At 44.7% G+C, this 27,767-nt stretch overlaps 1 protein-coding gene across 1 annotated transcript in view; it reads left to right on the top strand.

The window, feature by feature from the left end:
* Positions 1-20,915, top strand: part of SrpRalpha (signal recognition particle receptor alpha) — a 34,261-nt gene extending 13,346 nt beyond the window's left edge. Inside the window, exons 8-13 of the mRNA XM_075892938.1 lie at positions 1,954-2,063; positions 7,741-8,000; positions 9,890-10,103; positions 12,312-12,397; positions 17,338-17,514; positions 19,940-20,915. Of these exons, the coding sequence (XP_075749053.1) occupies positions 1,954-2,063; positions 7,741-8,000; positions 9,890-10,103; positions 12,312-12,397; positions 17,338-17,514; positions 19,940-20,065 (973 nt within the window). The 3' untranslated portion in view covers positions 20,066-20,915. The remainder of the gene's footprint in view (positions 1-1,953; positions 2,064-7,740; positions 8,001-9,889; positions 10,104-12,311; positions 12,398-17,337; positions 17,515-19,939) is intronic.
* The last annotated feature ends 6,852 nt before the right edge of the window (positions 20,916-27,767 follow it).

Below are 27,767 nucleotides of genomic sequence, written 5' to 3'. Positions count from 1 at the left end.
ACGAGCAAAGCGGTTGGGATAAAGAGAGGAGAGCATATTTGGGGAGAAGGGCAAGGAGTCGTGATAGAGTGAAGAGAGGGGAAGGTGCGGTGGGAGGGCAACCTTGAAAACCAAAACGCACGCGAAGTAGGCAGATTGGGTAGCTTGCTTGAAAGGTCCGCGAAACGCAGAACTCGCACGTAGAAAAACTTGAAAGTGTGCCTGCGCACGCAGAAGTCTAAGCACGGCCGCCTGGATCGGTGCATGCGGCGGTGCTCAAAGAACCGGCGGCCGTGGTTAAAAAATCGTTTTGTTGCACAGGCGGGTTTGCGTGGCCTCACGAACTTCGATATTTCACAATTCCTTCCGTGCAAATTAACACCTGTTTTCGCGCTTCCGCACGCGCGCGGAGGGCGTGCTGAGCAGAGTGCGAAGTGAGCGGTAGACGCCGACTATCGGATGAAGTCAGTGGCCGACGATGTTGGCAAATGGTCTGGTCACTCCAGGCCGGTGACGCCAATGACAGTACCAGCGATCAAAACAGGGTAGATGGCCCACCGGTCTTTCAAAGATCGGTCGCAGTGTGGAAACACGGGCCTCGTCTGGCGATGTGAGGTGCTCAGAGTAGCGGGGGACAAAGGACGAAGGGGCATGTAACAAAAAGCGGTCGGGGCATGGAGGAAGGAGACAGCTTTCCTTCCTCCATGGGTCGGAGAGAGCGACAACTGAAGAGGGCGCGGAGGCAGGGTTGGCGTTTAACAATAAGAATGTATGGACACCTCGCCGATGCCTGATCGGTGGTCCAAAATGGTTTCCCGGGAAGTCGGCTGAGCGGCGACTGCGTTCGCTGTAAACGATCAGCGGCATTCAGAGACGTTCGTTGTAAGTGCGATTTTGTGCCATTGAACCAATGTATATTTTCATGGACACGCGGATATTGTTCGTTTTTAAGCGAAACTTCTTTTTAAGTGGGGCCGTTATATGTGGGCTCGACTGTATATGTACAGCTGGTTAAGGGAGCAGCGACAGCAATACAGATTAGCTTGCGCCAGTCTATCTTCGTTGTCCTCTCTTCATCTCGATGCCACTGGTACGTAGCATGACACCCGGCAGCGGAGGCACTGTCCTGGAGCTTTAAAGGTTATCAGATCAGAACATCATTGTGGCTGATTATAAAATGTCCGGCTCCAGAAGCGGTGTACGTGCGGTGGGAGATAGCAGTTTCCAAGACTTTATTGCACCTGTGGCTGATGTTATCTATGCGTCCAATAGCAGTGAATCCGAAAATGATGACCGTTCATCGGACATCTGAGAAAAGTCTACTTTATCATTCAAAGTCGACTCTATGATTCCAGGTATAGACGGACTCCGATTGTAGGTCAACCTCCAAGCTCTAAAAGGCCATGTTTATGAAAAAAAAAACGTCGACTTAGGATCGGCAATATATAGTATTTATCAAAGCTCTAGGTGTGGCTTTGACAATGAGCGTGGCAGTTTCACGAGTATACATATATACAGCACTGAGCGATGTTTCATGCTGTAAGGCTTCCTGTGACACTGATAAATCTAGTAAAGTATTGCACAGAAGCTACTAGTGATGCAAATGCATACCAAAACTGGCTGTTATGTTGAAATGCCTATAAAAAAAAGCGTGCCTCACGATCTGAATGGCTTCATTTAATAATAATGATGATGATGATGATTATAATAATAATCATAATAATGTGTGGTAGTTTAAGTCCCAAGACCACAAAATATGATTTTGACTGCCCGCATTCGGTGCTGTTGATTGTGGCAGTGCTGTGAGCTCAGTGCACACGTTTACTTAAGTGAATGAAAAATTAAAGTCTAGTATTTGATCATTTTCACTGATTTGGCTGTTTTGCAATTATCTATTCTGCTCCCGTCAAGCTTATTTGCATCATGCTAGATTACACAGAAGTCTTCTTGTTTCGTGTTTAATTGTTTCTTCAGAGCAAAGTCTGGTGGTATGTTCGGCATGTTTCGTGGCTTGGTCGGATCCAAGAGTATCACAGCAGAAGACATGGCTCCTGTGCTGGACAAGCTCAGGGACCATCTTATCGGTGAGTTGCTTATGCTCTACCGAGAGCTGCCCCTCCTTTGCTCGTGCAATGCTTTTGTTCGTTTGTGTCAATAACTCGACGGTATACCATGATCGGCACAACCTTATAGTGTGCCTGGCCATCTGCTCACGTGGTGCGGCTGATACTCTGTGCAATAGTATGTGCATGAAATAATTTGGAATAGGGCTGATATACTCCTTATTTAATTGTTCTAGTTCTCACAAATTCAATTTTTTCACTTGGCAATGACGCTTTAGCTGCTTCAAAAGCCTTTTTATCTGCTATAAAATACGCTTCGGCTGCTTCGAAAACCCGCTCGAAAATGGCTTCAACCATTGACATTATATTGTAAGATCTGCTGATTGAATAGCTTGTAGAACACTCCTGAGTATGGCCATACCGAGCGCCTCCTCGGTATGGCCAGCGACCCCGGGACATTGAGGACTACCTGGCTCAACAGCGCATGCCACCGCCTTCTGGACGGCAGTCACGCTCACCGTCGCCGAGGCGCTTTTCATCTTCGCCACAGCGCCATGCTGGCGCACGGTCCTCCAGTCCCCGCCGGGAAAATTAACGCAAGCGATCCTTGGAAGCGAGGTCGCTGGCAGTCGACGTGCTGAAGACCTCCGATCGACGCTAACAGTAAAGGGTGTAGATTCGACTGAGCGATATGTGTGGTTTTCCTGGATATACCGGTGCTGATAGACGGCTATGCAGTAGGTGCTTTAGTTGATACCGGAGCTGACTATTCGATACTAAGCGGGAAAATGACCAGACTACTAAAGAAGGTAATCACGCCCTGGCATGGCTCCGTGATTCGAACAGCTGGTGGCCACACCGTCTCTCCGCTTGGAACCTGCACGAGTAGAGTTCGGGTCTGCGGTTATACTTTTGTAGGAAGTTTCCTCGTGCTCCGTGAATGTTCACGCGACGTTATTCTTGGTGTTGACTTCCTGCACGAATATGGAGCTGTCATTGATCTTCAAGAGAATCGCATCACCTTCTCAGCCGACCGAGCAATCGACAAGCAGGACGACCAACAACGTACCGACGTTCTTCGTGTTTCTGCTGAAAGTATAACGCTTCCTCCAAGAGCCAGTGTTATTGTCGACGTCACATGCTGTGGATTGCGAAATGGTGAAGCGATTGCAGAAAGTAATTTTGAACACCTGCTGACTCAAGGTGTTTGTGTGGCTAGGAGTATCATACAGCTACGTGATGGCCGATCTCAACTGCTCGTTACAAATTTCAGCAACGAACACCGACACCTTTTCCGTGGCACTTCGTTAGCGTTTGCAGATGAATTAGGAACCATTCCCATCTGCTTCTCGTCGGAAGCAGTGGAGGCCGCCGATACGTCTCTAAACAATATCGATATTAATTCTAACCTCACACCAGAAAATTAGACAGCACTGCGAAAACTCTTGCTTGAATTCAAGTTATGCTTCGCTGCTTCCTCTAAGGTGCGCCAGACTTCGATCACTAGGCACAGAATCATCACTTACGACGACGCCCGCCCAGTACACCAACAGCCTTACCGTGAGTCAGCGAAGGAACGAGAAGCCATTCGTACGCAAGTTCGAGAAATGCTTGACGATGGCATCATCGAGCCTTCCAACAGTGCGTGGTCCTCTCCGGTCGTCCTAGTCAAGAAGAAAGACGGAACGCTACGTTTTTGCGTCGATTACCGGAAGCTGAACAGCGTGACTAAAAAGGACGTGTACCCGCTGCCACGCATCGACGACTCGTTAGACAGATTACGCCACGCCCACTATTTTTCCTCTTTGGATTTAAAAAGCGGGTACTGGCAGATTGAGGTTGACGAGCGAGACCGCGAGAAAACGGCATTTGTGACCCCTGATGGCCTGTATGAATTTCGAGTCCTTCCTTTTGGTTTGTGCTCAGCGCCCGCAACCTTCTAGCGAATGATGGACACTGTGCGTACTAGTCTGAAGTGGCAAACTTGTCTCGTATACCTTGATGATGTTGTCGTCTTTTCTGAAACCTACCAGCAACACCTTCACCGCCTCAGGAGTGTTCTACAGGCTATTCAATCAGCAGATCTTACACTCAAACTGCAGAAGTGTCACTTTGGTTATGAAGAGCTCAAATTCCTTGGCCATGTAGTCAATGCGAATGGAGTACGACCCGACCCCGACAAACTTGTCGCTGTAGCCGCGTTCCCGCATCCTACAGACAAAAAGACTGTTCGGCGCTTTCTGGGCTTGTGCGCCTACTATCGACGATTTATTAGAGGGTTTTCGAAGATAGCGGAACCCTTGACTCGCCTTACACGCGACGACACACCGTTTGTATGGGCTACCGAACAACAGGCTGCTTTTGCCGAGCTACGACAGCGGATGCAATCAGCCCCTGTTCTAAGATGCTGACACAAAGGTGCACACTGACGCCAGTAACATCAGCCTCGGCGCAGTGCTCGTCCAGCATCAACACGGCAAAGAACGAGTCATAGCCTATGCCAGCCGCTCACTGTCCCGTACCGAGGTGAATTACACGACCACAGAGAAAGAGTGTCTCGCAGTAGTGTGGGCGATCACCAAGTTTCGCCCGTACCTCTATGGTCGTCCATTTAAAGTGGTGACGGACCACCATGCCCTCTGCTGGTTGGTAAACATTCGTGATCCCTCTGGACGACTGGCCCGATGGAGCTTGCGTCTACAGGAATTTGATGTTACCATCGTATATAAGTCTGGACGGAAGCATGAAGACGCTGATACGCTGTCACGTGCACCCATACCTTTAGTCAATCAAGAAGAAGAGGACGAAGACGGTTTCCTGGGCGCCCTTAGCTCATCTGACTTGAGCAGACGCCAGCGAGAGGATGAAGAGATTCGACCGCTCATCGACTATCTGGAGGGTCATATCGCCGTTATACCTCGCCATCTATCTCGCGTCGTGACATCTTTCTGCCTCCGAGATAATGTCCTGTACAAAAAAAACGCCCGTCCTACGAGCCGCGCTTACCTCCTCGTCGTTCCGAAGGACATGCGGGACGAAGTCCTCTCTGCGTGTCATGACGAGCCCACATCTGGTCATCTAGGTTACTCGCGAACGCTCGCCAGAGTAAGTGAGGCGTACTACTGGCCCGGACTTTCGGCAAGCGTGAAGCAGTACGTTAAAAGCTGTCGTGAATGCCAGCGTCGAAAGTCGCCACCAAGCAAGCTGGCTGGATTACTTCAGCCAATTGATCCACCCCACAAGCCATTTGACCAAGTCGGCATGGACATTCTCGGCCCATTTCCTTTATCGTCTGACGGCAACAAATGTGTCATTGTTGCAACTGACTATTTGACCCGCTATGCTGAGACACAGGCGATACCACGAGCCACGGCTTCTGAGGTAGCACAGTTCTTCATGTGCCACATTGTTCTGTGCCACGGTGCTCCATCTACAGTGATAACCGACAGAGGAACAGCATTCACTGCACAACTTATTGATGAAGTTTTTCGACTAAGTAACACTAGGCATCGAACGACGACTGCTTACCATCCGCAGAGCAATGGCTTAACCGAGCGACTAAATAAGACAGTCACAAACATGATCTCCATGTACATCGACGTCCAACACAAAACATGGGATCGCATTTTGCCTTATGTGACGTTCGCTTATAACACCGCCGTTCAAGAAACAACCCGATTTACACCGTTTCGCCTTCTCTACGGCCGCGAAGTTCAGACGATGCTGGATGCGATGCTTCCTTGTGAAGGCGCCGATCAATTAACAACTGACGCAGAAGAATTTGCAGAGCGTGCCGAAGAAACTCGCCAGCTCGCCCGGCTACACATTGGTCAGCAGCAACAGGTTGATGCACGACGTTACAATATGCGTCACAATGACGTATCTTACAGACCGGGAGACCAAGTTTGGATTTGGACCCCTGTTCGACGCCGTGGCCTCTCCGAAAAGTTGCTCAGCAGGTACTTCGGTCCGTATAAAGTATTACGCCGCGTGAGCGATGTAAACTACGAAGTGGTTCCGGACGCTACGTCGTCATGATGGGTACAACGAAAACAACCGACCTCTGACATAGTTCACATGGTGCGCATGAAGCCCTATTTTGCGCGTTCCTAAAAGACCACTTTTCCTGTGTTTTTTTTTATTTGTGCTCCGACAATTGCCTCATCATTGGTGAACTTATCGCGTCTAACATTTGATTATTGGTGCCCTTTTTCATTGTTTAAACTACTTTGTTTTGTTTTTTTTTTCAATAACTTTACAGCATCGGGACGATGCTCTTTTTTTGTTATTGAGGGGGAATATTGCCACCTCTTTCTAGTAGTGGGTCGTATGCCAAGGTGAAGGCTCACACCATAGAGAAGAAAGAAGTGCACGTGGGCCCTCGCTCTGGAAAACAAGCCCAACCGACGCGCTTGGTTAGAGCCCTGTTGATCAGACGTCAGTAAACCTTGTCGACACCCCCTGGAGTGACGTGACAATATGCTGAGCGCATTGTATTGGTGCTCTGCATAAACACCACTGTGTGCAGCACCAGAACAGAAGGTAAACAGGTTATTTGACTCGCCTTGCGGTATAGATCAGCTACATTTCAATACGCAGTTATCCCTATTTTTTTTATTTTTCATGGGCGCTGACTCAGTGTTGCATCAGATTTGGTGCCTCTGGTCAAGCCTCCTGAGCTTTCCCAGCAGCAACACCAGCATGCACACAATAGACTCATGTTTGGTACAAAGCTGAAAATGTCAACTAAATTTCATAGTAGGGCTTCTGCAAAATGGCACTTGCTGCAATGCGTATGTTCAAAGAGTGCCCGTTGTCGGCGTCCTTTCAACAAAAAATGCTACTCGACCCCTCCACCCCTCCCTTTTCGAAGCTTCACCCTGCAAAGGAAAGGATTGTGGTCGTTGAATCGCAAGGGTCTTGGCCGGTGGGGCCGAGGAAAGCCGAGAGTGAGCATTTCTGTTTGATGTAATGTTACTCGGTTACCGTTGTTGATATAAACCTGTGGCTAACTGACGTCCCGGTTTTGTAACTTCGTTTTGCTATGCAATGTATTTTTGCTATCCTTTTTGTTTATTTTGTGCAGTGAAGTAATTGGCTTTATGAAAGTGCATAAACTTAACTCCCAACGGGCCAATGGAGCCCGTTTTGCTAGTTCATTGAAATGAATTTAAGACAGTCTACTGTATTTCACAACTTACGAATGTTCACAGAGGCAAGGCAAATATGTTGGAAAAACTGTGGCTTGCTGAAACAAATTAACATAGCTGTAGTATTGAATAGATCAATCATTGGGCGGCACAAAATGCCACAAGAGGATGGCTTTCTGAAACCAAACATCAAAAGATGGCTTTTCTTTGCTTGGGTAAGTTCAGGCTGAGTTACTGATAAGGTGAGCACCTTTTCCTTGCAGGTGCCAGCCAATTGCACTGAGATCTACTGAGTATATTTGCGAAATTAGATAGGGTAACCGCATTGCCGGTAGTTTTTTTTTTTATGTAGCACCTCGTTGTTTTTGTCTGCTCTCTGCCTGCGACCGTGCTTATGTTTAGATACTCCCTGTACAAAGTAGTGCAGTTTCAGCAGGTCCATTTGTGTTTTGAACCATGGACATTTTGCACGTGTCAGGGAAAGCATGCGAGATGTTGTGGGGTGTCTAATGGGTGTGAGTGTACCTTTGTTTGTGGCTCTGTCGCAGCCAAGAATGTGGCGGCCGATGTGTCTCAGAAGCTGTGTGATTCGGTTGGGGCCCGCCTGGAAGGACGAGTCCTGGGCAGCTTCACAGGCGTGGCATCCACGGTGCGGGCCACCCTGGTTGACGCACTGGTGCAGCTGCTTTCGCCCAAGCGCCGTGTCAACCTGCTGCGAGACGTCCTGGAGGCCCAGCGTGCTTCGCGTCCGTTCGTCATTACATTCTGTGGTGTGAATGGAGTTGGAAAGTCCACCAACTTGGCCAAGGCAAGCAATATGTCGATTTTTTTCTTATTCAGATGCATTGTGCAGTGTCAGCTGACACTCTTGGTAACAAATGACTTGGTGTGTGCTTCTGGAGATAATTTCTCAGGGTTCGTAAAAGTCCTTGATAACCCTTGAATTTGGGAAGTGCATTTTCAAGCACCAATTCCAGCACCTAAAGGTCCTGGAATTGTGCACTCAGACCTCGATATAACGAAATATTGGTTATAACAAAGTAAATCAATAATAGTCTTGCAATTGTTGTAGTGTTATAAATAAACCTTTATACGAATTTTCGGATTAACAAGGGTTTATTTGTGTAAGAAGCAACTTTGTTATGATGAGGTTTCAGCATATTTCGTCCTTTAAAATCCTTTAATTTCGGGACCAGTTCAGTTTAGAGGCCACAGTACAACCTGTTTATCTGTTGTAGATTACCATGGATGTGGTGAACTTTCCATTTCAGAAGCAATAAACCGTGCAAGTTTGCACCTATTCTATTTGTTCATGTCTTGTCCTATTGTTCATTTCACTCCTCGTCCGTCAGTTCATCGCATCTCGCTTTCTCTCTCTCTCTTTTTATCAACTTATCTCTCTTAGGCTTCACTCATGTCTCCTGCATTTATGCTTCTTTATTCCTGACTAGTGATTCGTGCATGTGGTCAGTACACTGTAATATTGTAGAGCCTTGCTATTACAATCGAATCCATATAGTATAAGAACCATGTGTGTAAGAGAAGCCTCATATAAGAGACATGAACTGCTGCCCAGGGCATGTCTCTTTTAAAGGGGTTCACCTGCAGCTGCAGGCATGCGCTGTGCATTTGTGTGTTCTTTGTGCCTGCTCCACTCTGGACCGTGTAGCGAGTAGCCTGTCCGTTTGATGCGACAAAGACAAATATTTTGCAACCTACGTACACTCTACATCTTTATGACTCTCTGGCGATCGGGCACAGTGAGGTGAGGGGTGCTTGGGTTGTCATACAATAAAACAAGTAGTAGTACATCTGCTCTCAGTGCATCGACACTTCTTGGTGTCCGCGCCGCTCAACACCAGCAAGCTACCATCGTTTGTACATAGCGACACGCTTTGCTTCTACAACCAACAACCAGAATTGGTTGATTTGGGAAAGCTGACCGAAAGGCCGCATGCTGCCTCCCATTTTCTTTTTCACGTCTCACTGCCTTTCTGCCACTTAAGAAACACCTGCAAAGAGAGCTGTACCTTGAGCTGGTACAGACGATTTGGCTTAATACTAATACTAAAAGGCTTCACGAACCCGGTGGTGTCTTGGCATTGGTGGATAGTGCACAAAAAGATAAGACACAAAGGGAGAAATTGGGACAAGTGCTGGTCTAGTAATTAAAGGATTTTATTTGAAAAATTTATATAGTATACGTAGTATAAAGAAAACAAAAACCGTACACAAGCTTACGAATGATCAATGAGAAGAATCTCTTGATCAGACTGTGACATAGATGGCTCACTTATTCAATTGCTATTGATTCTTTCCTTTGGTAATTCATAAGCTTGAGTATGGTTTACGTTTTCGGTATATGTATATGTTTGACTTTTCAAATACACTCAAAAACCTCATTATAGCAAAGTTGCATCTTACACAGAGATAAGTTTCTTATATCTGAAAATTCATTATAAAGGTTTATTCCTAACACTATGTCTATTGCAACACCTATTTTTCATTTATTTCGATATAACCGGTATTTCGTCATATCCGAATTCGCTATATCGAGGTTTGAGTAGAACCTTTCAGTGTTAGACCACCGCTTGTCCCTTCACCTCCGTTCACATCTTGCCTGTCTGCGCGCTACCAACTCACCCGCCTTTCTGTCCTACTACAGTGTTTTACCATTTATGAAAAAAAAATTTGCAGATCTGTTTCTGGCTTATCGAAAACAACTGCCGGGTTCTGATTGCCGCCTGCGACACGTTCCGAGCTGGTGCCGTGGAACAACTGCGTACCCACATGCGTCACCTGAACGCTCTGCACCCACCCGAAAAGCATGGCGGCAAGCACATGGTGCAGCTGTATGAGAAGGGTTATGGAAAGGATGCTGCGGGCATCGCCATGGAGGCCATCAACTACGGTACGCTGTGAGCTTGCCGTGCTTAGTGCATTTGCTTGAGTTTGATGTTTTTAGAAAACATTCTCTAGGTTCAGTCTCTACATCAACTTCACCCTACACTGTGGCCTCAGCACCTGCTGTGGCTGGGGCCACATTGCCTGAATAAAATCAATTTTTCGCCATTTTGTAATTCGAATTTGGCCTTAGCACTGGTGGAAATAAAAAGTTACCCAACATAAATTTACAATTTATGTCGAAAGTGACAATTTTCACACACACACACACGCACGCACACACACACACACACACACACACACACACACACACACACACACACACACACACACACACACACACACACACACACACACACACACACACACACACAAAGACAACTTTTTTAGTAACATCTCCTGTTATGGAACTGAGAAGCATCACATATTCTCATCCAGTATCAAAACACAGTTTTGGCACTTGTTGAATCTCATACAGCAGGCTCACGCAGCTTGGCTCACGCAATCTAGAGACATCTACAGTGGCTTACATCAAAGGAGCCCAGCAACACTTTCTGAGCTTGGCCAGAAAACGCTGACAATCGACAGTTGAGGCTCTGAAAAACACGCATGTCAAATAATATAGTGCAGCAAGCGGCCTGCAATTTACAGTGAATTCCCTAGACAAATGAAGCTACAGGCTCAAGATCACTAAGTCTCAGGTCAAGCATCAGCTATTGGCTGATTCGAGCATGGCACGTGCGGTCGTTACTGGGGCTGCGGTGAAAGGCCGCGACTTGTCCACGCCTACGCATGCAATCGCACTGAGAAGCTGCGCATTAAAAAAAAAAACAAAGGAAAAGAAAAGTGCTCAAGTTCATGAGGCACGCATGGCACATTTTCTGCCCTCATGCCACTTGCTTAGCTTCCAGCGCTTCAGCTGGGACAAGAAGATACAGATTGCCATTGCAGCGTGCGCAAATCTTCGGAATTCCACTCATACTAGGCAGATTCAGAAGTGGTGAATTCGTGAGGCAGTAATCTTCTTTAGTAAACACATTCCATGGCTACTTAGAAAAGTGATTTTCTAAAAAAAAAAAAAAACAAAGACTTTTTCCAAGGATGACATAAGCATCTGTATATAGTGGGAATGAAGTCTGGAGAGCCGGAAGTGACCCCTGTCCTATGGCTGAAACAAGCCTTGCCAGCAATGCTGTGCACATGGATCGCTGAGGCTTGGGCCTGCATTCGCGAGCTGCTCGCTCATTGTGCCTTCAACAAGTGCTCGATTTCAAACACCCTTGATGACACTGAAGATAACATGCTATGAGAGGACTCATCTGGCAAGGGCGTCAGACAACAGAGAATAAGTGTGTTGATTAAATGTATTCAGTTTTGGTTATCCTAGGGCTATATGTATCTATGTGACATCTTTCTTTTTCTAACGTTTGCTATCCCAAAATGAACCTCAGATTATATGTTGGTCCGAGATGTATGAGGGTTTTTACGAGAGCCGGACAAGATTTGGAAGGAGGGTCCTTGCTTGGTTAGACAAGCTAAGGCCCTCCTTCCAAATCTTGTCCAGAATTTGAAGATGGCGGCCGAATAACCTCCAAGAAGAACGCACCCTTGCGCTTATAATTGGATGCTTTATAGAACATGTGTGCATGTACTGTTTTCTTTTTTTTCTTTTACTGAACCGAAGGGAATCCTCATGCGAAATCTCATGTGTCATGATAATAATGGGGTAAAGATATTCTTTAAATGTTCAGACAATTTTTGACAATTGAGAATGCTACCCTGAGACACCAAGCTCTAAATGTACTGTACTGAATAGTTGTGCACATGTCTTAAAAGACTCTAAAACTTAGGCTCTTAGAAACCACTGGTGCACGACTCCACAGTGTCAAAAAGACAGGGGAGTGGAGGTGGTGAGGCTTCCGCTTAGTCATTGGCACCCATTTCAAATCCCTCAAAAAAGGGGAAGAAGCTTTTGCTCAGGTAAAGTTGCTGGCTCTGAATTTTATGGTAGTAATTTATTGTTGCCAGCTCTGTCATGTTCGTTATATGTTGTGCGTTACCAAATGCATCAACTTTGGTTGCTGTCATTGAGCATGTGAATGTACCTGAGCATGAAAAAGCTTCTTAAAGAATGCCTAAACTGCAGCCTAGACTGGTACGTAATACGAGATACATAGTCGAGTGATGTCACTATGTAAATGTCTTTTTGTTTCAGCTCGTGAAACAAGAATCGATGTGGTCCTTATTGACACAGCTGGAAGAATGCAGGATAATGAACCTCTAATGCGGGCACTGGCGAAAGTGAGTTAATTTTAAACACGGTACTCACTCCTCCGATCAATACATGTCCTGAAATGTGTAGGTACGGTTGACTTGAGTTATCGTGTGTGCTTCTGTAATGGCCACAGGTTTTTTTTTCTCGGATACTAGGGGTGAAAATCATGGGTGCCAGATCGAGAACCTCACTATGAATAAAGGAAAGGAGTGTAATCTTGTACAAGTCAAAGTAGTTTTCATCTTAGTACAGTAGAGCCTGTTAATTATACCCCAATTAATTGGGAAAATCAGGTTATTCAAAAATGTTCTCTGGTCTTGGCAAGCTTAGGTTTCCTTTAACAGCATCAAAGTCTCGATAATTCAGTCATATCCGACTGCGACTTGAAGTGCTGTAATGTTGAACTCGAAGGAGCGAAAGTGGCATTTGCGAACGACTTCGTGGCGACCACAGTTTCGTCCACATTGGATGTAGCATTCAGTAGCTTCATTACATTTGCCATGCGTGCGAATTGCACAAAATTCAAACTGGTGGAAGCTTTTGGAGACAAAGAGCTTCAGTCACAGTTAAGATGCTGGCATAAAACTCTAGCTGCATCATGATGGAACTGACGATAGGTTGCCGTCATTCAGTTTAAAAAAAGAAAAATTATCGTGAAGTGTGCATGGTGACGTAGTATAAGTAGGGTGCATGTGTCAAACCGAGACACTAGAGCCTTGAGTTCAGGGTCAAAGCTGCGCAGCACAGCCTCTCACTGCACAGTATTATTCAAACATTCTCAGTCATTGTCATTATTGAAGGCGAATGACAAAAATTGCACCTTTTACATTGTGGTTATGCAAAATAAGCACTGCATATAAGTCATGTGTTCATCAAGACAGTGACAGTATGTTGATAATAGACACTTGTTTCATGGTACTTTCCGTAATTTGGATTTCGGTTAATTTGGACATTTTAAATGCAAAGCATTTCGTAGGGAACTTCGGTGATTTTGAGCGTATCTATCTATCTATATATCTATCTATCATATATCTATCGATCGAGTCGCCTATGACTTTTAGCTCTCCTGGCCATTTCGATAATGGTATCGATACCAAACTTGGTATGGCGTAACATGACTGTATGAAGAACATATTTGACTAGTCATAACATGAAAATCATGATATGTTCATCATGAATGTCATGATATACATTTCGTGGTCCTGCAGCTTTTGAGGTGGTTTCGTTCACATGGGATGTTGCAAAACGGGCATGGTATGACATGATTGCATGGTGAACACAAGCGACAGACCCTAACATGAAAATCATGACATGCATGTCATGCAACAACATGACTACATATGCCACACTCATGATGCGCTGGCGGCCGTTTCGCTATCTTCACTTATGCCAAATTTTTTATTACGGGACGTGAATGGATTACGAAGGTATGTGACTGGTGCAAACATGATAATCATGAGACGCGTGTCATGTTCTCACATGACACGCATCTGACACGAACATGACACAGGCACCAATACCTTTCGACGTGATGCAGTGCGGGTGCTCGCCGGCGTTCATTTCGTTGCGTCACGCCGGTGTTGCCACGCCAGGCGTGGGTCCTGCCATATACTCGCAGGCGCGCACCGCGCTGTGTCGCTTTGATGCATGCGCGTTTCAGCGCGGCCAGCGTCCCTCCGTTACGAAAACAAGGAGACGCAATGTTGTATGGGTAACGCATCGGCGCGAAATGCAGCATGTCGCATTTCCCACCGGTTGCCGTCGAGCCACGCCGATGGACGCTGGTTGCGCCTGGTGTCAGACTACAGAGTGCTCGCATTTCGCTAACGTAGCGTCGCTGTGCCCAGAGTGCGCGCGCGTCAATGCTACATTGGAGTACCGTATAAACCGGAATATAGGTCGAGATTTTTTCAATAAAATCTAAGGTCGCTCGTCGTCTTATATAGCGGTGTCTAGCCAAAAGTGCGACGCTGTCTGGCAACATAGGCTTGCATGTGCTTGTGAAGCCAGACGCGGCCATATCCACCTCCATATCCAATCGCTGTCTGTTTTCTTTGTGTTGGTGCTCGCTTCCGATCTGTTCCGAGTTTTCGCTCCGCTTGACATTGTGCTGCATTTTTAGTGGCCTTTTTTTTTTTTTCGTTCACTGAATATGTCTAACGCTGCGAGGAGGCAGTACTCAGCTGCGTTTAAACTAGATATTGTTAAGTTCGCAGAAGCGAACGGGAATATGGCTGCTCAGCGTCGCTTTGGTATATCAGAAAAAAGCGTGCGCTATTGGAGGGCGCGGAAGGGAAGCTGCAGATGTGCAATCCTCGAAAAATGCCGTTTCGTGGACGAAGTGCTGTTCATCCGCAGCTGGAGGATAAGCTAGCAGACTTTGTGCGGGAAGTTCGTGCGCGCTCGCTGCCAGTGACCGTAGATATCATTCGCAAGAAAGCCGTGGAACTCGCTCAGGAAGCTGGGCTCACAAGAGAAGAGTTTCGTGCACCGAACTCTTGGGTGCGTTGATTCATGCGACGCAAAGGATTGTCTCTCCAGCGGCACACGTCTATCTGTCAAAAGTTGCCGGAGGAGTTCGAGGACAAGCTCATAAACTTTCAGCGCTTCGTAAACCGGCTTCGCGAGCAGAACGACTACATGATGGGGCAGATTGGCAACGCCGATGAGACCCCCGTGTGGTTTGACATGCCTTCGTCGACCACGATCATGCAGCACAGCACCAAGGATGTGAAGCTGCTGTCCACTGGCAACGAGCACTCGCGCTTCACCGTCATGCTGGCATGCACGGCAGATGGTAGAAAGCTTCCGCCCTTCGTCATTTTCAAACGCAAGACAATGCGATGGTGCGACAGTTGGTGCGACAGTTGCGATGGTGGTAGAGGGGAGCTCCGACGATCGGGATGGGGTGCGCTCAATTCGCAAATAAATGTGGTTCGGCAATTTTGGGTTGTTTTCCTTTTTTTCTTTTTCGGTAACCTGATCTTGGGGGTCGACCTATATTCCCACTCGACCTATAGTCCGGTTTATACGGTATATTGGGCCCTTCATGATGCGCTAGCGATCGTTTTGCTAACTCCACATGTACAAAATTTTGTTTTACGTGACGTCAATGGATGATGAAATATATGACTGGTTTAAACATGATAATCCTGACACGGGTGTCATGCAGGAACATGACATCATGCCACGCTCATAGCATGCTCGCGGCCGTTTTGCTAGCTCCACATATACTAAATTTGGTATCACATGACGTGAATAGATGACGAAGGTAAATGACACATCCAAACATGATAATCATGACACAGAAGTCATGTATGGCATCAATTACCTCCACCTCGTAATGTTGTGCCGATTTTAAAGTGACATATCAACATTTCTCATTCGCGCTTCGCATATCATCGGTTCCCACTGTATGTGGGATCTGCCAATTTTTTTCCCGTCCCGTGCAATCCAAGTTACCGAGCTTTTGCTCTATATACGTATGTCGACTGGGCTTCGCGGTTAGACCGATTGAACCAGAGATTGCAGTCCAGAGACCTAGTATGATGTAGCATTGCCAAATTTGGTAAAGGCCAGATTAGCAAGTGGTGTTTATGCTGAAGTTGAGTGAAGTGGTTATAGCCTTTTAATGCCTGAATTATTAAACTACCAAACAAAACAAAAATTGTTTTCATTTTGCAGCTTTAATAGCAACTTTTAATTAAAGGATTACTCATTTAAATTATCTAAAATGCAACTTTATTGCATACTTTTATATTTGTCTCGAATTCTTCGTATGCCACAGTAGTGAGGACCTTGCAACAAAAAATGTACTTCAATATTACCTAACATGTTGTGTGCTACTTCTTGTTTGTGTGCACGGCCACTAAACAAAATAATTGAAAATAGAATGTACGTCACCCAGGCGAGAAAGAACGAAGAAGTGAGAGCTGCTGCATGCACCTCGCCCTGTTCACAATCAGCTACAATGCAAATGGTTCTAGCATAAAATACCTTAGGTGTGACGGATCTTTATTTTTCATGCTGAAAAATTCCTAGAGTTCCCCGCAAGTACTTGGCAGCCGGCACTAAACGCGGCACACATTTCGTGTCTTGCTTGCTCGAAGTTTTTCGGTGCATCACGAAATTGTGACACTGGGCAGTAAAGGGCTAAAGATAATATTCTTAACTCTACACAAACAAACCAGGTTTCATATCTGATTGTAGTTTGCACTCGTTTCAAAAAAATTGGAATATCTGTGTAGTACACTCACAACATCATTATAAAGAAGTTACATCATACATAAACAATAATTTTGTTATATCCGAAAATTTGTTATAAAGGTACCTATATTCCAAACACTGTAGCAATTGCAAGACTATTTCTCATTTATTTTGTTATAACAGATATTTTGTTGTGTCTGGGTTTGTTATATCGATGTTTTTTAGTGTACAGAATCATACACAGTAATCATTGAGGTTTATATGGAAAAAGATGGACGGATTGCAGTGTTCAACCGAAAATGCCGATTAACTTTAGCTCGCTTGATAGTAGTGCAAGATTATTCTGTTTTTACTTGTAAGTTACTCACAGGTCTTAATGATTTATATGCAGTCAGAGATAAAAACAGCCTCAATGCATCGTTACCATATTTTCTTGCATATCATATTTCCTGCACTCAGAAAAGGCAAAGAAAAAGTACCTTAAAAAGTGGAGAGCAGGCTAAATTCAGTGGACGGTTATATGCAAGAAAATATGGTAGTATTTCTAGAAAATTTTAGGAGCTGGGTATAAAATGTAGTTCAATTTACATCATACATCAAGCATGCCATGACAGCATTTGTGTCTTCTATGTACCAAATGCTGTTGTTCTCAAAGGCATTGCCAGAAAATGCCACTCTTCTTTTCTGGTTATATCGTTAATTATAACTTTTATCCTAAATGTATACTTTGACCCTTCATCCTCATCATATCTACTTCCAGCTGATTACAGTGAACAAGCCTGACCTAGTGCTTTTTGTGGGGGAGGCCTTGGTTGGCAACGAGGCTGTGGATCAGCTCGTGAAATTCAACCAGGCTCTTGCGGATCACTCGAGTGAGGAGAACCCGCACCTCATTGACGGCATTGTGCTCACCAAGTTTGACACTATTGATGACAAGGTGAGGCACTTGAATTACCGAAGTTAATGTCCTTACTTCTCTCTGGAGCTCTCTTACTTGAAATTGGTTTTTGCAAGGCAATGTTGCTGTTTGTATAGAAACAAAAAAATTTTCTTTTTAGGTACGAAGCTCTTTATGGCGTGGCTTGTAGTGCGTAACCTGTGGCACATACCAGTGGCACGTACCCGCCCTCGGGCACATATCCGCATGTCCACATGTTACAAAGGACGTAGCTCTGCATCGTTATCATGCTCACAGTTTTAACAAAGCACTGACAGCAGAGATGTGGTATATACTCTCGTTTAGTTTTTGGATTGTTTGTTGAATCGCACTACTTGTATATGATGGATATATGATAAAAAGAAGCCAGATGGCGGTACTTGAAGTGTTCACTATATGAACGGACGGATGCACAGACGGATTGACGGATGCTTTGCCCCACTCATCATTATTCATTCCGTGGATAGGCTGTCATTTCTTTTTTTTTTTTTTCAATATGCTTGGTGAAACACAACTATGAAAAATGTCCCTGTCCACTGAATAATCTGGAAGCTTAACAAAAAATAACACTTAAGCACATGAGCTCTCAGAAGAGTACTTCATCACTGTTTATGTGAATGTTTGTTCTACTATCGCCACTCTGATACTAGGTGTACAATCAACAATATACACACTCCAGAGACCTTCATTTCGGCACCGTTTCCTTCCTCAATATTTTGACGGCCTTGCCCTGTCCCCAAGCAAAACTAAAAGCCACAGTTCGGGAGGCAGGAGCTACGCAGCTTTCCAACTCTACGAGACCTTGTTTTTCACATCGAATGTCGTTGCTGTCTTTATTGAATGTGTACCTGTGAATGTGTACCTGTTTCAGCACTTGTCGACACTGGTGCTGCGGTGTCTGTAATGAATGAGAAGCTTGTCGTAGACTCAAAATGTAACGGTGCCTCTTCACAACTTCGTGTTTGAGCACTATGAGTGAGCAACGAATCTGTCCTTTCGCTGCACGCACGACAAACGTTGTTTTGCAGACGTTATTTTTGCCGTCGAGTCTTCAGTGCCACCAAAGTGTTCCCAAGATATGTTGGCTGGGACATCCTCTCCGCCCATCACGCTGTCATCGACAGTGCCCACGTGGAAGTCGAGTTATCGCCGTTATGTCACTCTGCTGCAGTTGACTCGGCTTCCTTGCTTGCTAAAGCTTTTGTTGCTGGCGCTGCACCGACACTCCTTTCTCATCCACGCTGTTGCTGCTTTTATGTGACATCTCTACTGCCTCAACTGTTCTTTACACCTCCTCAAACTGCTCTCTGTCGCAAGTGCTTCCCTATATCATTCACAATTCTCATCGTTCAAGATGAATTTTCGTTTATGATGTGTTTCTCTCGCCTTTGGCATAAATGCACGGAGAATGACTAGGTCTTCCCGGTGACGTTGATTCCTTGTGTGCATATGTCATTCCTGATTACGGGACTCCACCTCAAAATGACACCATTTATTGCTCTGCACCGCCCCTCAGCAATTCACTAGTGACTCGATTTTGCTTGCTTGGTCTAGCTGTGAAAAACATGCTAAATTATTAAAACTTTGCTTCAATAATTCTCAGTACACTTAACATTTTTACGTAATCTTGAAAATCTGGCACAGTAGCCTAGCAGGCGAAGGCATTGTACTGCTAAGATCAACGTTGCATGTTCAACTCCTGGTCACTACAGCAGGACCGGATCATTTGATCTCTGCTCCAACCGTGTACGTCGCCGTTGCTCGCATGCCTTTACCCGCGGATGTAATTTTACACACGATGCACGGGAGCATGTTATCAATGTGTAATTGACACGGGATATGAAGGCATCGGCAAAAACTTGCTGGGAGTGTCCATATAATTTCTATCGCAATATATAATAAAGCAAGCTACACAAGTGCTTTGAATGGGGCTAAATATGGTCTAAGTGTTCTTTCTGATTAAACTTGCTTGGAAAGGGCCTTCTGGCTGATCTAAGTCTGCGACAAAAAGCATTTTCACCTGCTGCCAGGACTGCACCAAAACCCGTGTACTTTTTCCACTCCTGTAAATGCAGCAAGAACTGTGCACTTAAGGTGAGGTGCATGTTAAAAAGCTCCAGGTGGTCCAGCTGAATCAGGAGTTCTTCGCTACGACGTAAAGTTCACTGAGAGGTGAACAGGGGTGCAGAATTCAAGCAGCAGTCACATTTAACAGATTTTCATTTACCGAGAGTCTGCTGTATTTAGATAATTGTGAAGAGATTTCGAAAGTCTGCTGTTCCGGAATTTCAGCTTCACTTATGGGCACTTAGCCTATGACTCAGCATGTGGGAGTTAGGTCAATCTCAAGTCTTGCGTGTGCAAATATTTTTGCTTTTTGTCCTACTGACCTTTCATTTTGTTTTTCTTTGCCTTTCAATCTAAGGTCGGTGCTGCGATCTCAATGACCTACATCACCGGACAGCCTATTGTTTTTGTTGGCACGGGACAGACCTACATTGACCTGAAAACGATCAATGCCAAGGCTGTGGTGCACGCACTCATGAAGTAGACAGCACCAGTGGAAGTTTGGCCGCCTTGGTACCCTGGCCCGGCTACACCCTTTCCGGCCTTTCTTGCTTAGGGCAGTAGCAGCCTTGTTAAGAGTGCCACGCTTTTCCTTTTTTTTGTTGTGAGAAATAAGCCTTGTTATACAAAGTGTTTTTTCCTCATGGTGTTATTGTTTACATGTCGACACTGAACAACTAAGAGGTTTTTTTTCTCGGTGTGTTTTGATGAAAGATTTATGCTTTTTATTGTGTCATCTGCCACACGTATGTTGATTTTGTAACATTCCCTTGACGCTACCCTTTTTTCCCATTATTTCTCCATTTGTTGAGGAATTCACAGCCGAAGTTCTCATCTATATCGGAAACTGTGAACTCTTATATGCGACATCTGATTCCTGTATTTATTTTTTATGGGCTTTCAGATCACTTGTTTTTTGTTTTATTTTTTTGCTCAATGCATGCTCACAAAATGAAATAATTATTTACATATGATTATCTGTACAGCCTTGCTCTGAAAATCGTAGTTGTCTTATACATATTTGTTACATGCTAAGTGTTCGCCGCAGTTCTTAAAAAAAAATCTCGGTTGCACCTAAATGCTGTACAATTAATGCACTTTTGTATAATTTTATGTAGTACTTCAATGCAATGGCAGCGCGCGTTTCGGTGGCCCCAGTTCGAATGTACGCTACGATATGCTGGCGCACGTTGGCTGTGAACCGCACTGGAACTTAACTATGGTGCCCTCTCTAACGTCGCCATGCTGTGCTATGGGCACTATAATCAGTTTACACTTGACTTGAGGAGCAGTGATCATTTGTGCCTGAAAATAAAGTATGTGTTTCACTCTGCCGTATGTATTCAAGTTTCTTTTGGTTGTCTTTGGGTCACATCATTGATGCTTTTCATGGCATGAAGAGAGCACTAAATTTGTGATTTGTGTTCAGCCCGAGTTCCATTTTCTCTAGTGGCCTGAATTGATACTTTGTGTAGAACCACACAACTGCAATTCACTTTGCCTGATTTCCGTGCGACAGTGGCTGAACCTTTGCTATTCATATGCATCCAGTGTGTCGCCAATGAATGTTCAACAACCACAAGAATGGGCTAAAGAGCCTAAGAAAGCTACAGAATGGCACTACAGAGGACGGAACACGATGTGGCTCTGTCTTGGGCTTACTCTATTTTTAACATGTAGCTGTTAAAGCGTGCTGTTCTGTCGTCTCGCGTTAACAAGAAATATCATTGTCACGAATGACCTTTCTGGCATGTCCAGCACAATAACTTGGTCAGAGCGTGCTTTCCCGATGCACTGATTTGTCCGGCATGGGATGAAATTGCTCGGACGGGCAAGCAAAAGAGTGCAGAGAGAGTGAAATAGAGAAAAAGAACAGGAACAAAGTGGAGAAGTAAAAGGATGAAAGGGCACAGAATGTACAGAAAGAGGAATACTGAAAAAAATGAAAACGTTTATAGAAAGGACAAGCGTGAAACGAAGGTACAGAAAGAAAATGAAGAGAAACAGAGGCAAGAAGGGAAACAAAACAAGGAGGGCCACCTGGCTCCTCTGTTCCTTCAGGCTTGGTGCCACCACTCTCAACCCTCAGTATAACGAAGTTAATGAGTAGCCTTGCAACAGATATATTGTTAGGAACATACCTTTGTAACGAAGTTTTGAATATAACAAGCTTATATTAGTGTATGATGCAACCTTGGTGTAATAAGGTTTAAGTGTAGTGCGATGCTGCCTTAATTTTTTTTCAAGTTAGACTGCAGAAATTCACTCAGCCCTCAATATAACAAGTTCGAATATAACGATTTATTAGTTTTAACAAAGTAAATAAAAATAGCTCTGTCATATAGAGTGCTGAAGACGTGTTTTGAACGAATTTTCGGATATAACAAAGTATTTTCGTGGCAGGTGTGATTTTGTTATGATAAGGTTCTGGTGTAGTGCCCTTCAATCTTTTTAGCCCACCCTCATTCTCCTCCTGTGCTCCCTCGCTAGCCCTCTGTTGTGCTGTTAGAGCATAATATTTAAATTTTCTGGGGTTTTATATCCCTCTCATCATGCGACAATAACCCGCATGAATACTTGGTCATGCGTTGGTTGTATGTAGGTAATGACTGGTAAAAATTAGGTATGTTGTACTGTTAGTATCTCATAGACATCACATACCAATAAAAAAAATTCTTTGATGTAATGTCGCCAAAGTACGAAAATTCAGTTTGGAATTTGTGACGTCACGCGGGGAGATTTCAGCGCGAAATTTTAAAACAAAACCTTCACCTTTACTCTCTCCTCTATTAATAAACGTTTGAAGGTGAAATATAGACATTGGAGTCCTCATAGTACAATTTATCAATTTAAGCTATTGCTAAAATATTGCTATATATAAAGATGCTCGACGTATTGCTATACTGAATGTTCATTAAAATAGCTAAACTTCTTTTATGAGTCAATTCAAGCCCAAATGAAATGTTCCAATTTATTCATGGTTAAAAACGGCGCAAGAGCGTGATACACAAACGAAGAATACACAAGGACGGGCATCCGTCCAATGCCCTGCAGCAAAAAGAAATATCGCGTTTGGTAGGCAAGCATGATAAAGCTCAAATGTGTGGCCGTTAGTAGGGCACGTGAAGAGCGATGAATAAAGGGGAAGCTGAAAGAAGCGCTGAGAGTCCACAGCACTGATTTTCATCTAGACAGACTTGCGGCACAGCTTGTACTCGCCCCAACAGTTTGTGTGTGTGTGTGTGTGTGTGCGCGTGCGTGCGCGAATGGGAGCACTGTTGGAGACGTATTGAGGGGCTGAGGATCAAGCCTCAAGCAATTCTGAATCTTTTAAACAAGGTTGTCAAACTTGTGCAGTTTTTGCTTACAGTACCGGCATTAGGGTCGTCAGGAGAGCGCTCTCTTAATGCACTCCGGTGACTGAAAACGTATCTTCGGAGTTGCATCCCGCGCGCCCATCTCACTCATCTCATCTTTCTGCTGGTCCACTGAGAAAGAACGAGGGAGTTGTTCCTCATAAGTCATCAGCGAATTTATAACGATGAAGGCCAAACACTCAGCCATGTTTGGTTTATGCTAGATATATGTTGTTTCGTACCTTCAGGTTCTGTAATTGCTTCACCAGCATACGCCTCATTGAAATATTGACATTTTAATTATGAGTGTTTGCCTACTTGTCAATATAATTAGGACAAGTTATTATAACCTCATTAACGAAGCAATTTGTCACGGCTACATCACTATATTAGGAATGATATATTCTGTAGGTTTGCTTTATGTTACGCGGTCTTTCCCTCTTTTTTATACATTATACCGTGTTTGATAGCTGGGGCACCCTGTATGTAATCGCTATATTGTGCTTAGTAATTTTAATTGTCGAGAGAGTGGCAGTTAAAACAAGAATATGACGTTGCTGCGCAATAGACACTTACACGGGCATTCTTTGGCGTTGCTGGAGGATATTGCGCAAGACTTACGAGCGTTGCAAAAATGCACTTCCTTTTTCTTTGTGCTGTGTCGTCAATTAATTTTGTTTTATAATGGGTTCACATTCATTGTAAGGATACTCTGAGTCGTCTTATTCTAGAGTGTCGATTTGCTGCTTCTCCCATAGCTTTGCTTGCATCAGTATATCGTAGTTACTACGTCTAGCGCTGGAAAATGGCCTATTTTGCAAGGCCTTCTTGAATATATATGGTCTACTCTAGATGGTATTCCCTTTAGGGCGTCGATAAAGCTTGGGAAACAGCCAATGGTCACAAGTAAAGAAAGAAGAAAAATGCGTCGGGCCGTCCATAAAAGTGGCATCGGGCCAAATCGTTACGATCTCATCTGTTTACGCAATAAACCAATATACGCAAACGCATGAAAGCTATGCGCCATGCTAAAATATTTCTTTTAGGGGCAAAGATCGTTATCGTGTATGAGTCGTTCCCTCCTCTGTAATAGTAGTAGTAGAAGTAGTAGTAGTAGTAGTAGTAGTAGTAATATGCATGCAGCCAGCTCTAGTTCATGAATTGCTCAATAGATGGCACTGTGTGTATATGTCCTTGGAAATATATCATTACATGGCATTAGTGGTTTTCGTACAGTTGACAGACTTACGGACGGACGGGTGGACAGACAGTTGTGTCTTTTACACAGGGTATCGACCAGTGCTCACCGTGCCGCCGCTGCTCCTATGCAAGAACACGCGTATTTCTTACTTGCGTGAATGCCAAAGCAACGCGAAAACTTCAACCAGCGTGTTCCAAACCAAAATAGTACGTCGAATTTCTTGCGATGCGAGGGTGGCTGGTCGATTTCATCTAAGAGAGAACTCATGTTATGCTTACTCCACTGTGAATACCACCGGTGAAGATGCACACTGCATGCGTCTTAGCGCATCATATCTGTGTGGGTAACTATACCTATAAGCACTTCATCCACTGAGCAATGGAAGCTATATATATAGTACGTCAGCTCCTATTTTAACAGGTGTATCACCTTTGGTTTTTAACATCAGCTCACTAGCATAAGGAAGCCTCGCGAGAGAGCTGAAGCCAGCGTAACTGAATCCCGCCGTATTCTGACGCCGTATGTTTCTCGTCGAGTGATGGAGCAGTTCGTCGACGAAGGTTTTCCGCGGAGAACTAGCGCTCGCCTTGTATACTGAGCGTGATTGATCCGACAATAATGCATGGCTCCCCGTAAGCCAACTCTACCTCATTCATTAGCGAAGCTTTCAGAAGCGTTACGTGGTATAAGAGTACTGGCGAAATTACGTGACGTCCTAGTGACATATGCCAGACCGTGCGCGACAAAAACAAACGGCGGTAAGAAGGTGCGGCAGTTTTAGTTTACTTTTATTTACTTTGTGCTGTAAGCTTGGGGAGGCAGGCCAGCCGTTGCACTGAATTTGCTTCGGCATGCAGCATTGCTTTGACGGCACTCAGTCGACTGGAATTGGCTCTGCCTGCACAGACACTGCGGCAACCGCATGGCGCCACGCGAAGTGCTGCAGTGCCTGAGACTACTGAGCGTTTCTAGTTCCGGTTAACCCGGGACAAAGAAACCAACCCCCCCCCCCCCCCCCCGTGGGCAACAAAAGGGGTGGGATTATAAACGTCAGTGTGACGAACCCCTGATTACTTCACGGCACTGTCTTCCTGCCCATGAATGGGTCCCTTTCAGAAGTCAATGCGGCGGGATGACCCTTCACATTGGTTGGGCTGACGGCCCGGCCGTGGATTGTTCTCGCGTCCGCAACTCGGCAGCGCGTGTTGTGATACCGTGTGGGCACCGTCGACCTTTCGTCCTGGTCCGGCTTACTTCTGGTAGCTCTCGGAAGCGGGCGGGCTTGCGACACGTGCAAGCGGCGCCTTTGGTAAGTGCTGTCGCATTTGCATGTCTTCGACTCCTTCCAACCACTATACATAGCCTTCATAGATTACGAGAAGGCGTTTGATTCAGTAGAAATATCAGCCGTCATGCAGGCACTGTGGAATCAGGGCGCGGATGAAGTATATCTAAATATCCTGGAAGAAATCTACAGGGGATCAACTGCTACCATAGTGCTTCGTAAAGAAAGCCACAGAATACCAATCAAGAAGGGTGTAAGGCAGGGGGACACAATCTCCCCAATTCTATTTACCGCGTGCTTATAGGAGGTTTTCAGAAGCCTAGAATGGGAACAGTTAGGGATAAGAGTTAATGGAGAGTACCTTAGTAACCTGCGCTTCACCGATGACATTGCATTGCTGAGTAACTCAGGGGACGAATTGCAACTCATGATTACGGAGTTAGACAAGGAGAGCAGAAAGGGGGGTCTTAAAATGAATCTGCAGAAAACGAAAGTAATGTACAACAACCTCGGAAAAGAGCAGCGCTTCGAGATAGGTAATAGTGCAAGACTATGTCTACTTAGGGCAGGTAATAACCACGGAGCCGAACTACGAGATTGAAGTAACCAGAAGAATAAGAATGGGGTGGAGCACATTTGGCAAGCACTCTCAAATTATGACAGGTAGATTGCCACTATCCCTCAAGAGGAAGGTGTATAACAGCTGTATCTTGCCGGTACTTAGCTACGGAGCAGAAACCTGGAGACATACAAAGAGGGTTCAGCTTAAATTGAGGACGACCCAGCGAGCAATGGGAAGAAACCTTACGAGACAAGAAGAGAGCAGAGTGGATTAGGGAACAAACGGGGGTTAAGGATATCATAGCTGAAATCAAGAAGAAAAAATGGACATTGGCCGGGCATGTAGCACGTAGACAGGACAACCGCTGGTCGTTACGGGTAACTAACTGGATTCCCAGAGAAGGCAAGCGGGTTAGGGGGAGACAGAAGGTTAGGTAGGCAGATAAGATTAAGAAGTTTGCGGGTATAAATTGGCAGCAGCAAGCACAGGACCGGGTTAACTGGCGGAACGTGGGAGAGGCCTTTGTCCTGCAGTGGACGCAGTTAAGCTGATGATGATGATGACTCCTTCCGCGCAAACCCGTTCAAACGCTCTCGTAAGTAGAACCTCGTGTGGAGAGCCAGCGGTTCCTCTTACAGCACACAGAGGACAGGCGGATTATTTCCCTGTTGGCAAGAAGTTGACGTGTTGCTATGGATGCCGTCTTGGTTAGGGCTTCGTATTCCAGTACACATAGCTCTAAGTTTAGATAGTTCTACGCCCGCTGAGCTTGCATTGCTTCTATGAATTTTTCTAGTTTTGTTGTATTTACACTTTGGTTGTGTTATTTGGGGAGGAAGCATGAGCCCTCACGTGCACGAAGGTTACGGGCGGGTATTTGATCGACCGAGTTTACTGTCCTATCAGAGGACAAACAGGTGACGATTCGCCGAGACTTGTGTAATGGCGGAGCACCGAGGGAATAAGGAGCGGCTGCGGAGTTCCGCCAGGTGTTCTGAACCGAGTTTAAGGTGTTAGGCACCGTCGGCTGTGCCAAATACCGTAGGTCTGCTCCGCAGGATAAGGTTCATTTCAAAAGAGTTTTTTTTTGTAACTTTTATGTTCATACTTATCTAAATTCTGTACAATATGCAAATACAAGTTTTTGTCAGGCTTACTAGAATTTCTCTGGCGTTTTTACTTCCTCTCCAAGCGACCACCAATATATATATATATATATATATATATATATATATATATATATATATATATATATATATATATATATATATATAATCTAACAGCCAATAAGGCCAAGCAAGGAATGTATAGGGGAAGTTATTAGAACCAATTTAATGTAAATAAGAAGAAGGAAAAGTGAGTGAAAAAAAAATAACTTGCCGTGAGCAGGAATCGATCCACTTACGACCTTCGTTCGAATCGAAGGTCATAGGTTCGATATATATATATATATATATATATATATATATATATATATATATATATATATATATATATATATATATATATATATATATATATATATATATATATATATATATATATATATATATATATATATATATATATATATATATATATATATATATATATATATATATATATATTGTAAGACAGTAGCAGCGTTGGAGTCTCGACAGCGTTTATTAGGCCGAATCGCCTGATCAACCCTTCGAAGAAAGACGACGTTTTTCGTGATGATGATTATATACAGATGAAGAAGATGAAGGTCAAACGTTGTCAATATTGTGCTTACACTAATTTCCCCCTCGCACGGAAGCG

The sequence above is a fragment of the Rhipicephalus microplus genome, chromosome 4, assembly GCF_043290135.1.
Source record: "Rhipicephalus microplus isolate Deutch F79 chromosome 4, USDA_Rmic, whole genome shotgun sequence".
Classification (NCBI taxonomy): Eukaryota; Metazoa; Arthropoda; class Arachnida; order Ixodida; family Ixodidae; genus Rhipicephalus; species Rhipicephalus microplus.
This window is presented reverse-complemented; position numbering and strand designations above follow the sequence as displayed.